Source organism: Panicum virgatum, chromosome 1K (assembly GCF_016808335.1).
Source record: "Panicum virgatum strain AP13 chromosome 1K, P.virgatum_v5, whole genome shotgun sequence".
In the NCBI taxonomy this organism is placed as follows: Eukaryota; Viridiplantae; Streptophyta; class Magnoliopsida; order Poales; family Poaceae; genus Panicum; species Panicum virgatum.
In genome coordinates, this window is record NC_053136.1 from 43,203,423 (window position 1) to 43,216,105 (window position 12,683).

The 12,683-nt window shown below is 44.9% G+C and overlaps 1 protein-coding gene and 1 long non-coding RNA gene across 5 annotated transcripts; one reads left to right on the forward strand and one right to left on the reverse strand.

The window, feature by feature from the left end:
* Positions 1-8,654: 8,654 nt before the first annotated feature.
* Positions 8,655-12,674, forward strand: LOC120710111. Of its 4 annotated transcripts, XM_039995792.1 has the most exons (14): positions 8,687-8,821; positions 9,043-9,116; positions 9,204-9,280; positions 9,509-9,851; positions 9,950-10,024; positions 10,308-10,366; positions 10,445-10,580; positions 10,692-10,788; positions 10,883-10,949; positions 11,102-11,200; positions 11,344-11,433; positions 11,614-11,768; positions 11,918-12,019; positions 12,107-12,594. In XM_039995792.1, the coding sequence occupies exons 4-14, from the start codon at positions 9,599-9,601 to the stop codon at positions 12,237-12,239; spliced, it is 1,266 nt and encodes a 421-aa protein (XP_039851726.1). In that variant the 5' UTR covers positions 8,687-8,821; positions 9,043-9,116; positions 9,204-9,280; positions 9,509-9,598; the 3' UTR covers positions 12,240-12,594. The 4 variants fall into 4 exon arrangements, with proteins under 4 accessions (XP_039851713.1, XP_039851731.1, XP_039851726.1 ...); XM_039995779.1 differs by lacking the exon at positions 9,043-9,116 and having other exon boundaries at positions 8,655-8,821; positions 12,107-12,674; XM_039995797.1 differs by lacking the exon at positions 9,043-9,116 and having other exon boundaries at positions 8,673-8,821; positions 10,886-10,949.
* On the reverse strand, positions 8,823-12,107 carry LOC120710159. The gene is made up of 2 exons (XR_005689835.1): positions 11,906-12,107; positions 8,823-10,778 (listed from the first exon to the last, which is right to left on the reverse strand). It is a non-coding gene; the product is annotated as an uncharacterized LOC120710159 (long non-coding RNA).
* Positions 12,675-12,683: the final 9 nt, after the last annotated feature.

The following is a 12,683-nucleotide window of genomic DNA, read 5'->3' on the forward strand; positions in this document are numbered from 1 at the left end:
CCGGGATGCTCATGGTGCGCGCCAGCAGGGTCCGTCAACAGGTCGAGGTGTTCGAGGTCGACGTCGACGAAGGGAAGCTCGTTCCATCCAGCACCGTGGGCGCCGACCGCGCGGTGTTCATCGGTTCCACTCGGGCGCTGTCCATCTCCACCAGGCTGTTTCCTTCTATCGCTGCCAATGCGGTGTACTTCTGCACGGGAAGTAGATCGATGGACCTTCTGTTTTACATTGTCCACCTCGACACTGGATGGGGTGAACCGGCGCGCCTGCCATTCTCTGACCAGGGACCTTTCGTAGACCCTTGCAACCTTGACGTCTATCTGGCATGGAGCATAGATACTCTGCAGGTCCTAGCAATGTAAACTGTTCCATGTATGCGAGGATGAACACCATTATTAGCCTTAATAAGCCAGTATCGTCGTTACACTTCAACCAGGCTAAAGTGGGTATGTACGCGATTTGAAACTAGGACTAGCATCATTCGTCTTGTACTACCTCTTCCAAATTATAGCTTGTTTTAGTTTTATCTAATAAAACGGTAATTTGAACAAATTTATAGGAAAAATATTTTAACATCTGCAACAAATTAATGTATTATCAAGATAAGTTTGACTTAGGACAAAATTAAAGGCTTACAATTTGGAACGGAGGGGATACATTTCAAGGATAATCAATCATTAATCCGTATACGTTTGAGCATATTGCATACTTCCGACATGTTCAGCTCAATGTTTGGTCATTTATACCCGCAAAAAAAATGTTTGGTCACTTATTTGTTGGATGTTCGTTCCTTGGATTTCTTGAGAAGTTTCCACTTTTGCAAGGAGCCTTTGCTTTTAAAACCCTTTTTTTTAAAAGAAACTTTTAAAACCTTATGTGTCCAGCCCAACTCCACCACATGAGAAAAATTACCAAGGGGTCTCTTTCTCCTTGATCGTCACTAGGCCATCCAAAGGTACCAAAACTAATCAATTTGCTGCCGTGGTTGATGCATTAGACTTTACTATAGATTGCAAGAAACAAGGGTGTTCGTAACATCCTATTTTACGAAATGTTATATTCTTCAAAAATGTGAATTTTTCAAAAACTTTTTGTGTCAAAGTGAAATTGGATAGAACAATTTAAGTGGTTAATGCTATCTCTCTCAAATTTCTAGAATTTAAAATCTAATTTAAATGCAAGGACCTAAATGTTAGTGTGGAATATTTGGAATGTTACTTGCCCTTCCATGTTTAAATGGTTTTTGAATGAATTCAGGTGGTATTTAATTTGAAAAGGACATTCAAATTACATACAAAGAGGCTAATACTAACTGGACCTAAACCAACTAATCGAACCGGCCCGAAACCCCTTTGCCGGCCCAGCCCCTGCGCACCTCCGCCCGCTCGTGCAGACGCCCGCACGGCCCAGCTGGCCCGCTACTGCCACGGCCCGCTGCACCTCCACGGTCTACTACCACCCACGCCCGCCGCTCGCCTGCTAGGAGACACTGACAAAGTGGGACCCACTTATCAGCTTTTCCTCAGGAGGTTGGAGGAGAACAACGCCGAGGTTGCTACTTGAAGCCACCTCCCATCCCGATGAAGAACCTTGAAAGTTTTTTATTGCTCAAGTAGCACGCCTAACTCGTCGACATACCGTTGAATCGATGAACGCCCAAGGAACTTGGGATTAGACGCTGCAAGCAGCGCCGCCAACCCCAAATCACCAAGTGGCAAAGCAACCGAAAGGGGAAGAATACCCAAACAGTTGTGATGCAACCACACACCCGATTTCATAGATAGTATGGTAAACATACCTTCTTATAGCCTCATCGGAGTTGGCAACGACCGCGGTGCCCCCCGCGCCCGCGACAAAGATAAGGAAGGAACAAACCGAGAACTAGCGAAACTCTAGATTCGGTGAGCATGCAACTCACCAACCCATCGCCGCTGCGCATACCGGCAAGGTGGAGGAAAGGCTAGCAAAGCCTATTCAATGGACGCAGCGCCGTCTTCACTCTGCGAACACTGCCTGGAGCTACTGATCTTCGCGCCGCCGTGGACGAAGCAAAGAACCGAAACCCTAAACTAGCTACTAAGGCTAAGGGTATGTACATCGGCCATCGATCCCTAGCTTCTCTTCGCCTCCGGCACTGGAACGACCGCCGGATGCGAGGAGGAGCTGGCAAGATCGAGACCATGATCGAAATCGCCTCGCGACGCCCATCTGAATTGTAGCAAGAGGAACGAGGACGAGAGGAACGAGGACGAGAGGTCGAGAGTGCGTGTGGCTTGGAGTTGGATGGTGATTTGGAGTCGGAGGGAGTGTAACTGTGTAAGCATCATTTACTTTTTTTAAGGGATGTAAGCATCATTTACTAGGCTGCACGCCCCCCTCAAAAAAGAAAATACTCCTACTAGGCTGCACGCGCGCGGGCTCGATCGGTCGAGATCGAGCGGGCCTGCTTACCTTCCGACCCAGTTAATTGTAACGAGCTGCGGCACCGTGGGTCCTAAAAGATTTTTTTTCTCCCTCACATTCTAATATTTGAGATTCGTGCAACCATATACAACTATTGGATCAACCCACTCAAACCCTAACCCACGCCCCTCCTCTCTCATCTGCAGCTCCTCCAGTCCTCCTGCGTTGCCCGCGCCACCGCCCCCAACGCGACCCGCGCGCGCCGCCAGGCTGCACCGCCGCTGCCGTCCCCCTGCCCACGCGAGCAGCGCGGCTGCCCCGCTGCCTCGCCTCCAGCCCTCCTCCGTGCCGCTGCCCCCAACGCGGCCCGCTGTGCCACCGCGCTGCACCGTCGTGGCTGCCCTGCCTCCAGCCTTCCTCTGCACCGCCACCCTTGCAGCCTGCCGGCACGCCGCCACCTCTCCCGCGGCAGGCCGGGCGCGGGGCGCAGCGCTGCTGCCGTTGCCTGTGCCAACCTTGCTCCCCACCTGTGCTAGCCCCCGCACCTCGCAGCGCCGCCGCCAACCACCGGCGACGGAGAAGAAGGTAGGAAAAAAATCGTTGAGGTTCAACATTTTCGAAATGTTGTTCAACATTTTTAAAATTTTGGTTCAACATTTGAAAATATTGGTATAACAATTTCGAAATACTGGTTCAACAATTTTTGAGATGCTGATTCAACACTTTTTCAAATAAAAAATATTAAATAAACTATTAAATAAATTTTGATGGACTTTATAAATAAGTTGTTTAACTATCTTCCACGAGATATACAGGAGCTCCTGCGGCACCCTGCGGCCGACGGCACCGAGCCCGCACGAGCGGCCCAAGTCTCATCCCAACCACGGAGCGGTTTTTTCTTTTTTATATTTAAAAAAAAATTAAAATTTCAAAAATATATGTCCGTTTTGAAATATTTCAAAAATATACCCCGGTCGCCCTCCCATAGGGCGACAGGCCCAAAGTGTAATTTTTTTTCTTCAAATTTGCAACGAAGTCCCTGGAGGAAAAAAAAGCCCTGTCGCCCCTCCCATTGGGCGACAGGGGCCTGTCGCCCGGCCCACGGGCGACCGCCGCTGGGCCCAGCCCACGGGCGCGGTAGTGCGGCAGGGGGGCCTGTCGCCCCCCACGCAGGCGACAGGGGGGGCCTGTCGCCCCCCCCCCCTCCCCCGCGGGCGACCGAGGTACCTCCCCCTATAAAAGGTCCAGCCCTCCCCTTCCCTCCTCATTTGAGCCCGAAAATTCCACCAAAAATCCAGAAAAAAAAAAAGAGTGAGGAGAAGGAAAGCGGCGAAGCCCTGCCGGATTCAGCACTTGTGATCTGTAGGTTAGTACATTTAGTTTATATATTGTTAGATTTAAGTACTACATATTTAAATATGAGTAATTTAAGTAGGGGTGAGTAATTTAATTTAATTAGTGCTATAGTAGATCCATTTAAGTAGGAGTTCAATGATACTTTAGTTTGTAGTTACGTAGTAGTAAATTAGTTTAGAAAATTAGTTCTACGCATTTATTATTACAATTGCAGTACTATTAGAGACGTGTTTATAAATTAATTATGATTTAGAATAGAATTTGGCATATGCAGTATAGAATTTAAGTGTCATCACGTATTTATGAATACTTATACGTTGTAGTTGAATTTCATACTTAGTTTTTACGGATTATTGAATAAGGTAGTGAAGTAAAGAGTATAACTCGATAAGTATTATGTGATATACAAATATGTCGACCAAGATGCAGTTTCAAGTATTTTATGGTGAATACAATGTTATGTTTGGGCCAAATGGAGTAGATCTTTCTGCCTTTAAGCGCACATCTAGCGGCATAGATAAATCTCTGGAAAGGAGTTTTAGTTCCATATGTAAGTGGCTGCAGCGTGGGTTCCATGTTGATCCGTTGACACATGTGATCACTGTCCAGTCTCTTGTTAATTGGGAGGTAGAAAGTGAATTATGGGAATTAATGATGATACACGGGTCGTCTCAGGCCTCGTCGTCGTTCCCGTGTCCGTCGACCATGCACGGGCCGACATCGCAGTTCTTCCCAAGTGCAGGTAACGTACATATCTCTTTAAAATTACATCAAGTGTTCCTACATATTTACTAATATCACATACAGGATACGATCCAGCTACTGCGTTCGGCCATACTGGAATGTTTAGAGGGACAGCACCAGTTGGCGGACCGTATCCAGGGATGGTACCGGGGCCACAGATACCGGCCTACACATGTTAGTTTATGTTTCGTATTTCGGTTTCTACATGGCATGACAAAATATACGAGCGTACGCTAACATCCACATTTTTTGCGTAGGATTCTACCCCCATGCGAGCGCCGGACCTTCTTCTTCCTCCTTTCGACCAGATAACGAGACCTTCACCTTAAACGACTTCGACAGCTTGAGTCCAGAAGAGCCTGGCGCGCAAGGTGACCCCGATGTCTTGGGGTATTCACAGCTAGAAGGAGCACCACTTGGGATCTCTCAGCAGCAGACACCGCAGCCCCTTGCGCGTCCTGAGCGACAGGTGAGGTCTCCGGATGTTCTCACCTACTCCGAGGGCCATGTCCGTGCCCAGCAGAGGGCTAAGAGGGTCCGACGCCCTAGGGGTGGTTAGATGTATCTGATGTTTGTATCTCTGATGTTTATTTGTAATGAGATAGCTGTGGACCTTTATTTGTATCCGATGTTTATGATTGTGGTAGGTTACTTGTCATTTGTTTCTATAGATACTATTGATGTGAACTTATTATGTTTGTGGGTTCCATAATGCTCGTGAAATAAGGGAAGTTCTTGCGATTTTTTCCCGTGATTTAATGATGGACAAGTTAGGTGCGGTAGGAGTCAGCGGCCGAGATCCTGCCGACGATGATAACGAATACACGCTCGAATAGCTCAAAATAGGTCCCTGGAAAAAAGGGGGGCTGTCGCCCCCCCAACGGGCGACAGGCCCCTGTCGCCCGTTGGGGGGGCGACAGGGCTTTTTTTTTCTCCAGGGACTTCGTTGCAAATTTGAAGAAAAAAAATTACACTTTGGGCTAATCGCCCTATGGGAGGGCGACTGGGGTATATTTTTGAAATATTTCAAAACGGACATATATTTTTGAAATTTTAATTTTTTTTAAATATAAAAAAGAAAAAACCGCAACCACGGACGCCGCTATCGGGCCGGCGGCTGGACGAGTAGGACGGACCAGTGCCGCCTCGCCACGTGCGGCGCTGAGGCCGCTCCGGCGGTGTGGGTAACGGTGGAGGCCGGCGATGTGGTTCCCGTTCCGGCGTTCCCCTCCCCATGGTTCGTGGGTGATGTCGACTGAACGAGCGAGAGAGACTCCATCAGCAAATCCTTTTTTTTATTTCGACTTCTTTTCGATTCAATCCAACAGACTTTCTGCATCTGCATCCACGGGACTTTCAGTCGTAATCTCGGTGTCGCTCGCGTGCAGGCAACTCCTGTTGCGTTTCGGGTAGGCAACGTACGTGTACTCTCGTGTGGCCACCGCTTTGATTGATGCTGCTCCTATACTTGCACGTAGTAGTAGCGCACGTTGATTACTTGTCTCCATTGCTCATTTATGTTGTCAGCTTTCTTTTGGGGACACGTTGGCAGACAGCTTTTTTGCGATCCGAGTCTGGTGTTGGTTAAAAACAAAAAAACATCTCTCGGAGTTTTAAGCCAGTCTCAGTGGAAGTGTCATTGACACAGTTACCAAGTCTGGAAATTTAAGAATTGTGCCAGTGGAGTGTCATGATGATGACACTCCTCTCATATTTCATGACACTCTTCTTTTCTCTCTCCTCATACTATTAGTATATGTTAGTAAATTTAATGTCCATGACACTCCTATGACACTCCCACTGAAATTAACCTTATAACAATGCCCAGCTACGTTCCTCTTCGAAACAAAACTCTAATCTGACGTGATGTCGACAGAGAGCTACATGTTACTATAATGGGAGGCATGGCCAAGTCAAGGTCAGTGCCGAAGCAGCTTCCACAGCTGATCATCTGCTCCCCATACCGTGCCAGTTAATTCAGGCAGCTGAATTTTTGCCGGCCGTACGTATTGGTTAGGGGGGGGGGGGGGGGGGGGGGGGGGGGGGGGGGGATCGCCACTCACTCCCACCTAACCGGCGATGGATTCCGCTGTCGCGAAAGCGATTTGCGGGGCATTCTGAGCCGGTGGACGTGCCCGGCTTTCGCTCTTCCTGGACCATCCGCCCTCCTAGCGCGCGGGCTCGGGCGGTGTCGGCCGGCATCGTGCTGCCTGGCCTGCCTGCCTCTTTCGGCGAGAGGCCCGACCGTTCCTATGCCACAGCCACGAAAGTTGTGGCTGCCTTCCGTTCTACTCCTCCCTCCCCGTTCGAAGTCGTTTTAACTTTATTTCTTCAAAAAAAGAAAGAAGTCGTTTTAACTTTTACTGAGAAAAATCGTCACAAGACGATCTAAATTTAGGAAAGGAGAGAGTACATTTTTGAATGAGTAAGCTAAAAATAGAATCCACTAGAAACTGGGGCGCGCCTTTGGCGCGCCAGCTTGGGCTGGTACAGTAGATGGCCTGTGAGTAGTATTAGCGTAGGCTGTGTCTAGAGGATTATACAATTGACATGGAGGTGGGGATTAAGTGGACAAAGAAAGCGATGATGGAGTCCCAGAGATCTTAGTTGTAGGTTTGGGAATTTTGTAAATAGAATTTATGTTGTAATTGTGAAAAGAAAGATTTGTACATTTTTTCTTAAGCTGGAAGATTAATATAAATGCGAAAACGGGAGAGTTCAAGCTAAAATCATGAAAGTTAGCAATCTGTAGACATGTGATGGTTTTTTTTAAGAAATTAGGGGTAAATATTTATGTGAACGAATTATGAAAATATTTTTTAATTTAAAATTTTGTTGTGTAGCAGGGATTTAGATTTTCAAATTTTGAGTGATTTTTTGTATTCAAAACTTTTTGACATAAAAATATTTCAGTGTCCGAATCATAGGTAGAATGGATTTCATATAAGCATTGGTGTGAATGAATTGTGGAAGTGTTTTGAGTTTACAAATATGCTCTGTAATAAAGTTGTATATTTTGAAATGTTAAGTAAATTTTATGTTGGACACGTTTTGGTTCGAATGTGTCTTGGTAGTCGAATTGTATGTATAGTGCCACTAGTGTAGAAGTAATGAATGAAACGGATTGTTATATAATTTAAGTAATATTCGAGGGTATTTCGAAGAAAATTCTTGAGAGAGGGAAAAGACGGCGGGTTGTATTCCAAGGAAGTTAGGGGATTTTTTTTGTAAAATGTCCTAAGTTCGAGGACTTTTTTTCGAAATGACTGGGAAACGCAAGATCTGGTATTCCAAGGAAGTACGAGGACTTTTTTGCAAAATGGCCTAAGTTCGAGGATTTTTTTGCAAAATGTCCGGGGACTTTTTTGCAAAATGGCCTAAGTTCGAGGACTTTTTTATAAAATGACCGGGGACCTTTTTGTAAAATGGCCTAAATTCGAGGACTTTTTTGCAAAATGACCGGGGGCTTTTTTGCAAAATGGCCTAAGTTTGAGGACTTTTTTGCAAAATGGCCGGGGGCTTTTTTGCAAAATGGCCTAAGTTCGAGGACTTTTTTGCAAAATGTCGAGGTTTTTTTGCAAAATGGCCTAAGTTCCAGGACTTTTTTGCAAAATGTTGAGGTTTTTTTTGCAAAATGACCTAAGTTCGAGGATTTTTTACAAAATGACCGGGAAACGCAAGAACTGGCCGATCCGACGGCCGGGAATTGCGGGCGACGTGGCGCGATGCGGTGGCCGAGCTTGGTCCAGGATTAGAGAGTTAGAGATTTCGTTGATAAAACAGGTGTGGAAGTTTTTGTTCTGTGGACAATGTGTACTGTGCAATGTCTCGGCTCTCAGTCTCATCCTGGTGTTGTCCTCGGGTCTCAAATCCATAAGCACACGTACACCAAAAGAGACACTTAGGGTACAACGGATGAGGCAATTTGCCGTCTCCATCGAACACTCGAGACCCAGAAAGGCACACGACGTAAGGTGTTGGAGAGAGAGAAAAAAATATATGAAAAAAGCAGGGAGTATTGCTCGTCAACATTTTTTTGCGAGGAATTTTCATCAACATTAGTGAGTTGATGGAGTTGTCGTAAGCGTTTATTCGTCTTGTTGTGCCTGGCTGTTCCATTCCATCTTCCATGGGGAGACACGGACCTTTAAATAGACACGTCATGGTAACAATACCCCACCAATCTCTCTCTCTCTCTCTCTCTCTCTCTCTCTCACTCATCCGGTTCTACTTTCCCCGATCCAATTTCATTCCATAAAAATTGTTTACTAGAAGCATCAGCATCAAATATTCAAATCTGATATCTTGCAAAGACAAGGTAAGCTGATCTTATCCTTCCTCTGAATTTCTTCACCTCGAAAATAACCCTGAAAGACTGTGGACTTCCATTGCTTCTAGACTGATTGAGCTAGTAAACTAAACGCAAGTATCAGAATCATGCTACGCATCAGATGATGCACTACTTCTGTAGCAACAGTACACGTACATGCTTGTTAAATTTTAAGATAACCTCAACTTGCTATTACTCTCTCATCTTAGTTGGCTTCAAACAGAGGAACTGCCAAATTGTACATAAATTTGGCCAAGTCGCTCCCTCCTTTTGATGTTGGTTGGTCTGTCATAGAATAAACAATCTTCCTTTCGTCCTTCCACCCACTACTTGCTTGCATAAACTTGAATGAGTGGCAGTTGTTTTGCAGAGAGCAAGCAGAGTTCAAGCTTCAGATTTGATCTGGATATTGCGCATTTGTGCAAGTGGCTGAAGGACCAACCAAAGGTAAGATTCTTTTAATTACCTTTCATGTTCTTGTTGCAGTGTCTTCTCTCTTTCTTTTTGAAAGAACAGTGACTTATCTTCAGGCTTTACCTTGGGATAATTTCGATTCTTCGTCCTTACTGAATCCATAGTTTCGTTTTCACAAGTTCCTTGCTATAAACTCCTTGTGCGCTCTTCACATCTTCTTGCTGCTCTTCGTGCATCTGCATGGTTCTTGGCTTCTTGCAGATTGGAAGTATCCATGGGTAACGTTTTGACGGTCTTGGCTTTCGGTTAAGACGGTTCCTGATCCCCTTAAACTCTAAAAAAAAAGTATCCATGGGTTGTGGGGCATCGAAATGGAGGGATCCTGGTGTGCGCCGGAGAAGTCTGTCGAGTGTTGGCGATGTGGTTGTCTTCCTCCCGGGTCTCCGGGTACCAAGAAACATAGACTTCTCACGAACACTCGGTGATCACCTGGATAGAAGCGTTGTTGAGAGGCTGACAGCTCTGAGGGCAAGGGTTGTGGTAATGGCGACCCAGGAATCAGCAACTGCCCTGAAGCCAAGGCGAAGGGTTGCGACGCGGCATGGTGAGTCGGGCCGTTGCAGCATCTGAAACCTGTCCAGCTTGTTCCTGCTGAATGTGAATACCAGAATTTTTGCTTTGACTGTAATCTTTGGTTTTCAGGAGGATCCAGCACTGCTAATCTCCTCCAGGCTCTAGAAGAGTACTTGCCGGCTCTGATAGGACTGGCAAAAGAAGGTGATTACCTTAGCCACCAATATTCCTAGAACTGTTTGGAGCAATTTCTTCCCTTCTTAGATAGGTAGTAGCAGTCTTGTTTTTTCTTAGATTATCCTTTCTCTTTCAGCTAGCCTTGCTAGCACGTTTGGAATCTCTTCAACACCTGTACATGTTGTTATCTATATGAAATAAAGTTCAGGCACCCCAAGGGGTGCCATAGTTTCTTCAAAAAAATATTCCTAGAACTGTTGTTAATTAGCACCTTTCCTGACTTGTTGCGATTCATGCATAAATGTTGCAGGGAGTGAGCTGAGGAACAAAGTACAGTTTGTATGGGCTAACCAAGAAGATGTGGCTGAGGTAAGGACGGGTCCCCATCTATAAGCATCTATGCAAATCCTTCTGAAAGTTTCAGAGTGTTGTATTACTGAGCTGCAGGAGACATCCATGGCAGATCCTTGGTACGAGGTGCTGTCCGTGCTGCATTTGATGGCCATGGTGTGCTTCGTGCAGGCTAACACCCTCCTCCTTCCCAGGTCCTATGCTGATGGTCACGGACCGAGAGTTTCTGAAGGTTGGTGTAGATCAGCATAAACATACACCTGAAACAACTTCAGACTGCTGTTGACCTTCATTTTATATTGTGCACTATGATGGCAACACAAACTCATGTGATCACGAGCAGAGAGCAGGCAAGCCACTGTTGATCTCTTCTTGAAGGCAGCTGGATATTTGGACTGTGCAATTCATCATGTACTTACACACATTCCACCTGAAAGAAGGTTTGACGTCAGAGGATCCGAGATTGTGAATATCAGAAGCCCAAATTTCCATATATATATATATTTAATTATGTTGTTTCATGTTTTAATTCAGAAGAGAACTTCCAGTAGATCTAGCTGAGGGCAATCTTAAAGCACTTGGCTTGCAAGGTCTTAGTCAGGTGCTGAACGAAACTCTTTTCACATATACTGTTTAAACAGATATTCCAAAGTAGCTATAATGTTTAACATAATGCTAAGTATGCTTTGATTGCAAGTAAATCTGGATACTCTGGGTTCAGCTGGAGCCATTAATCATCTTATGATTCTACAGGGGGTTGATTTGCAACTTGGGCTGGCAATCGATAACCCAAAGGCAACATTAGCAGTAAAAAGACGCTTAGCTTGTGAGATGATCAAATGCTGGAAACAGGTATCTTATTCAAACCAAATGTCAAGCCTCAATGGATGTATAAACCTATTCTTCCGTATCATAATTTCCCTTTTATTTGTGCTTTTTAAATAATTACTTAACAAAAAATTGTTCACCTGTATATCTCAACTATTGTTCAACAGGTAAAGGATAGCATCCCAGAACTTCCTTTGTCAGATGGATGGGGGGAAAAGCATGCACTATTTGTTAAGTGGAAATATGTCGAAGCAAAAGTATGTAATCAAGCCCCCTTTCTTTTTGCAACTATTTTCCAAATTGCATTTATGATTGACTATTAGCAATTTGTATTAATGTTCTGAGCAGCACGAAATCATTTCTCCACTATGAAATTATCTTCAACTCATCGTTTGTGTAAATCTAGATTATTTCATTCTGTTTTTTCCCCTTGCTAGGCTGCTGCTTACTACTTCCATGGATTGATTCTTGACGAGGGAGAGACTGAGAAGGCCCAAGAGATGGCAATAGCTTCTCTACAGGCATCAGAAGAGTTCCTCAATGAGAGCAAAAGAGCTTCTGAGGCCTTCCACACTGCTCCTCCAGCGTCAAGGTCATTTAGCAGTTCCCTTCTCTTGCTTCCTATGCTTGAGCACCTAAATTTGACTCCCAGACTACCTTAAAAAAAATGCTCCAAGTCTACTATTGTGCCCTATATATCAGTGAAATATTTAAATGTATTTTGATTACCATACTCTGCAGAAGCCCAGCTCCTTTTGGAACAACCAAATATCTCTTGGACATGATCTCAAAAGATGTACAAAGCAAGGTCCAGAGCTACCAGGACCTGTACACACAGCAAAGGTAAGAGTTAGATTCAAAGAATGAGGCAAAGAAATAGCTGTCACCATATATGCTAATTCTTTTTTTTTCTTTGTTGCATAAATTCAGAGCGTCGAACATAGGAGTCAGCAAGATCATCACAACACCACCTCCATTGCCAGATTTTCCATTGGCCCTGAGCCCTGAAGACTATGAGCTCCCAGAATTAGATCCGCTGTGGAAGGGAGCTAACCAAAGATAAAGTTCATTCCCAACCTCAGGCCTGTTAAAAAGCTTGTTCTGAAAAGAACGGAACTCAAGGCCTGCTGATAAAACAACATAAGTTCTGGACATTGCAGAAGACTAGTACTAACAAAACCAAAGTGATTTTGGGAAGAGGAAATTGCTCTTATACCAGTGACCAGTTCAAATGAATTTGTTATCTAGTAAAGTCCAGTTGTAACCTCAAGAACATTTAGTCAGAAGACCTTACCGAAAGATAGTTCAAGTGCTTTCCATCATTTTGGTGCTTAACTAAAATACAGGCTGTATTTCATTTTGCGCACTTCTGCAGCATTTTTTTTTCTGTAAAGATAAAGGCCCATAGCCTTTTCAATTTGAAAATGTGAGAAAAGCTAAAACCCCCCACATCTGTACAAGACACAAAGAATACAATGAAGTCCTTATGGTCCTCCAATATATGAAT

Coding starts and splice junctions, on each gene's coding strand:
- LOC120710111 (XM_039995779.1), top strand. CDS start 9,599: ATGGGTTGTGGGGCATCGAAATGGAGGGATCCTGGTGTGCGCCGGAGA. Junction 10,367..10,444: donor ACCAAGAAGATGTGGCTGAG/GTAAGGACGGGT, acceptor ACTGAGCTGCAG/GAGACATCCATGGCAGATCC. Junction 11,201..11,343: donor TGATCAAATGCTGGAAACAG/GTATCTTATTCA, acceptor ATTGTTCAACAG/GTAAAGGATAGCATCCCAGA.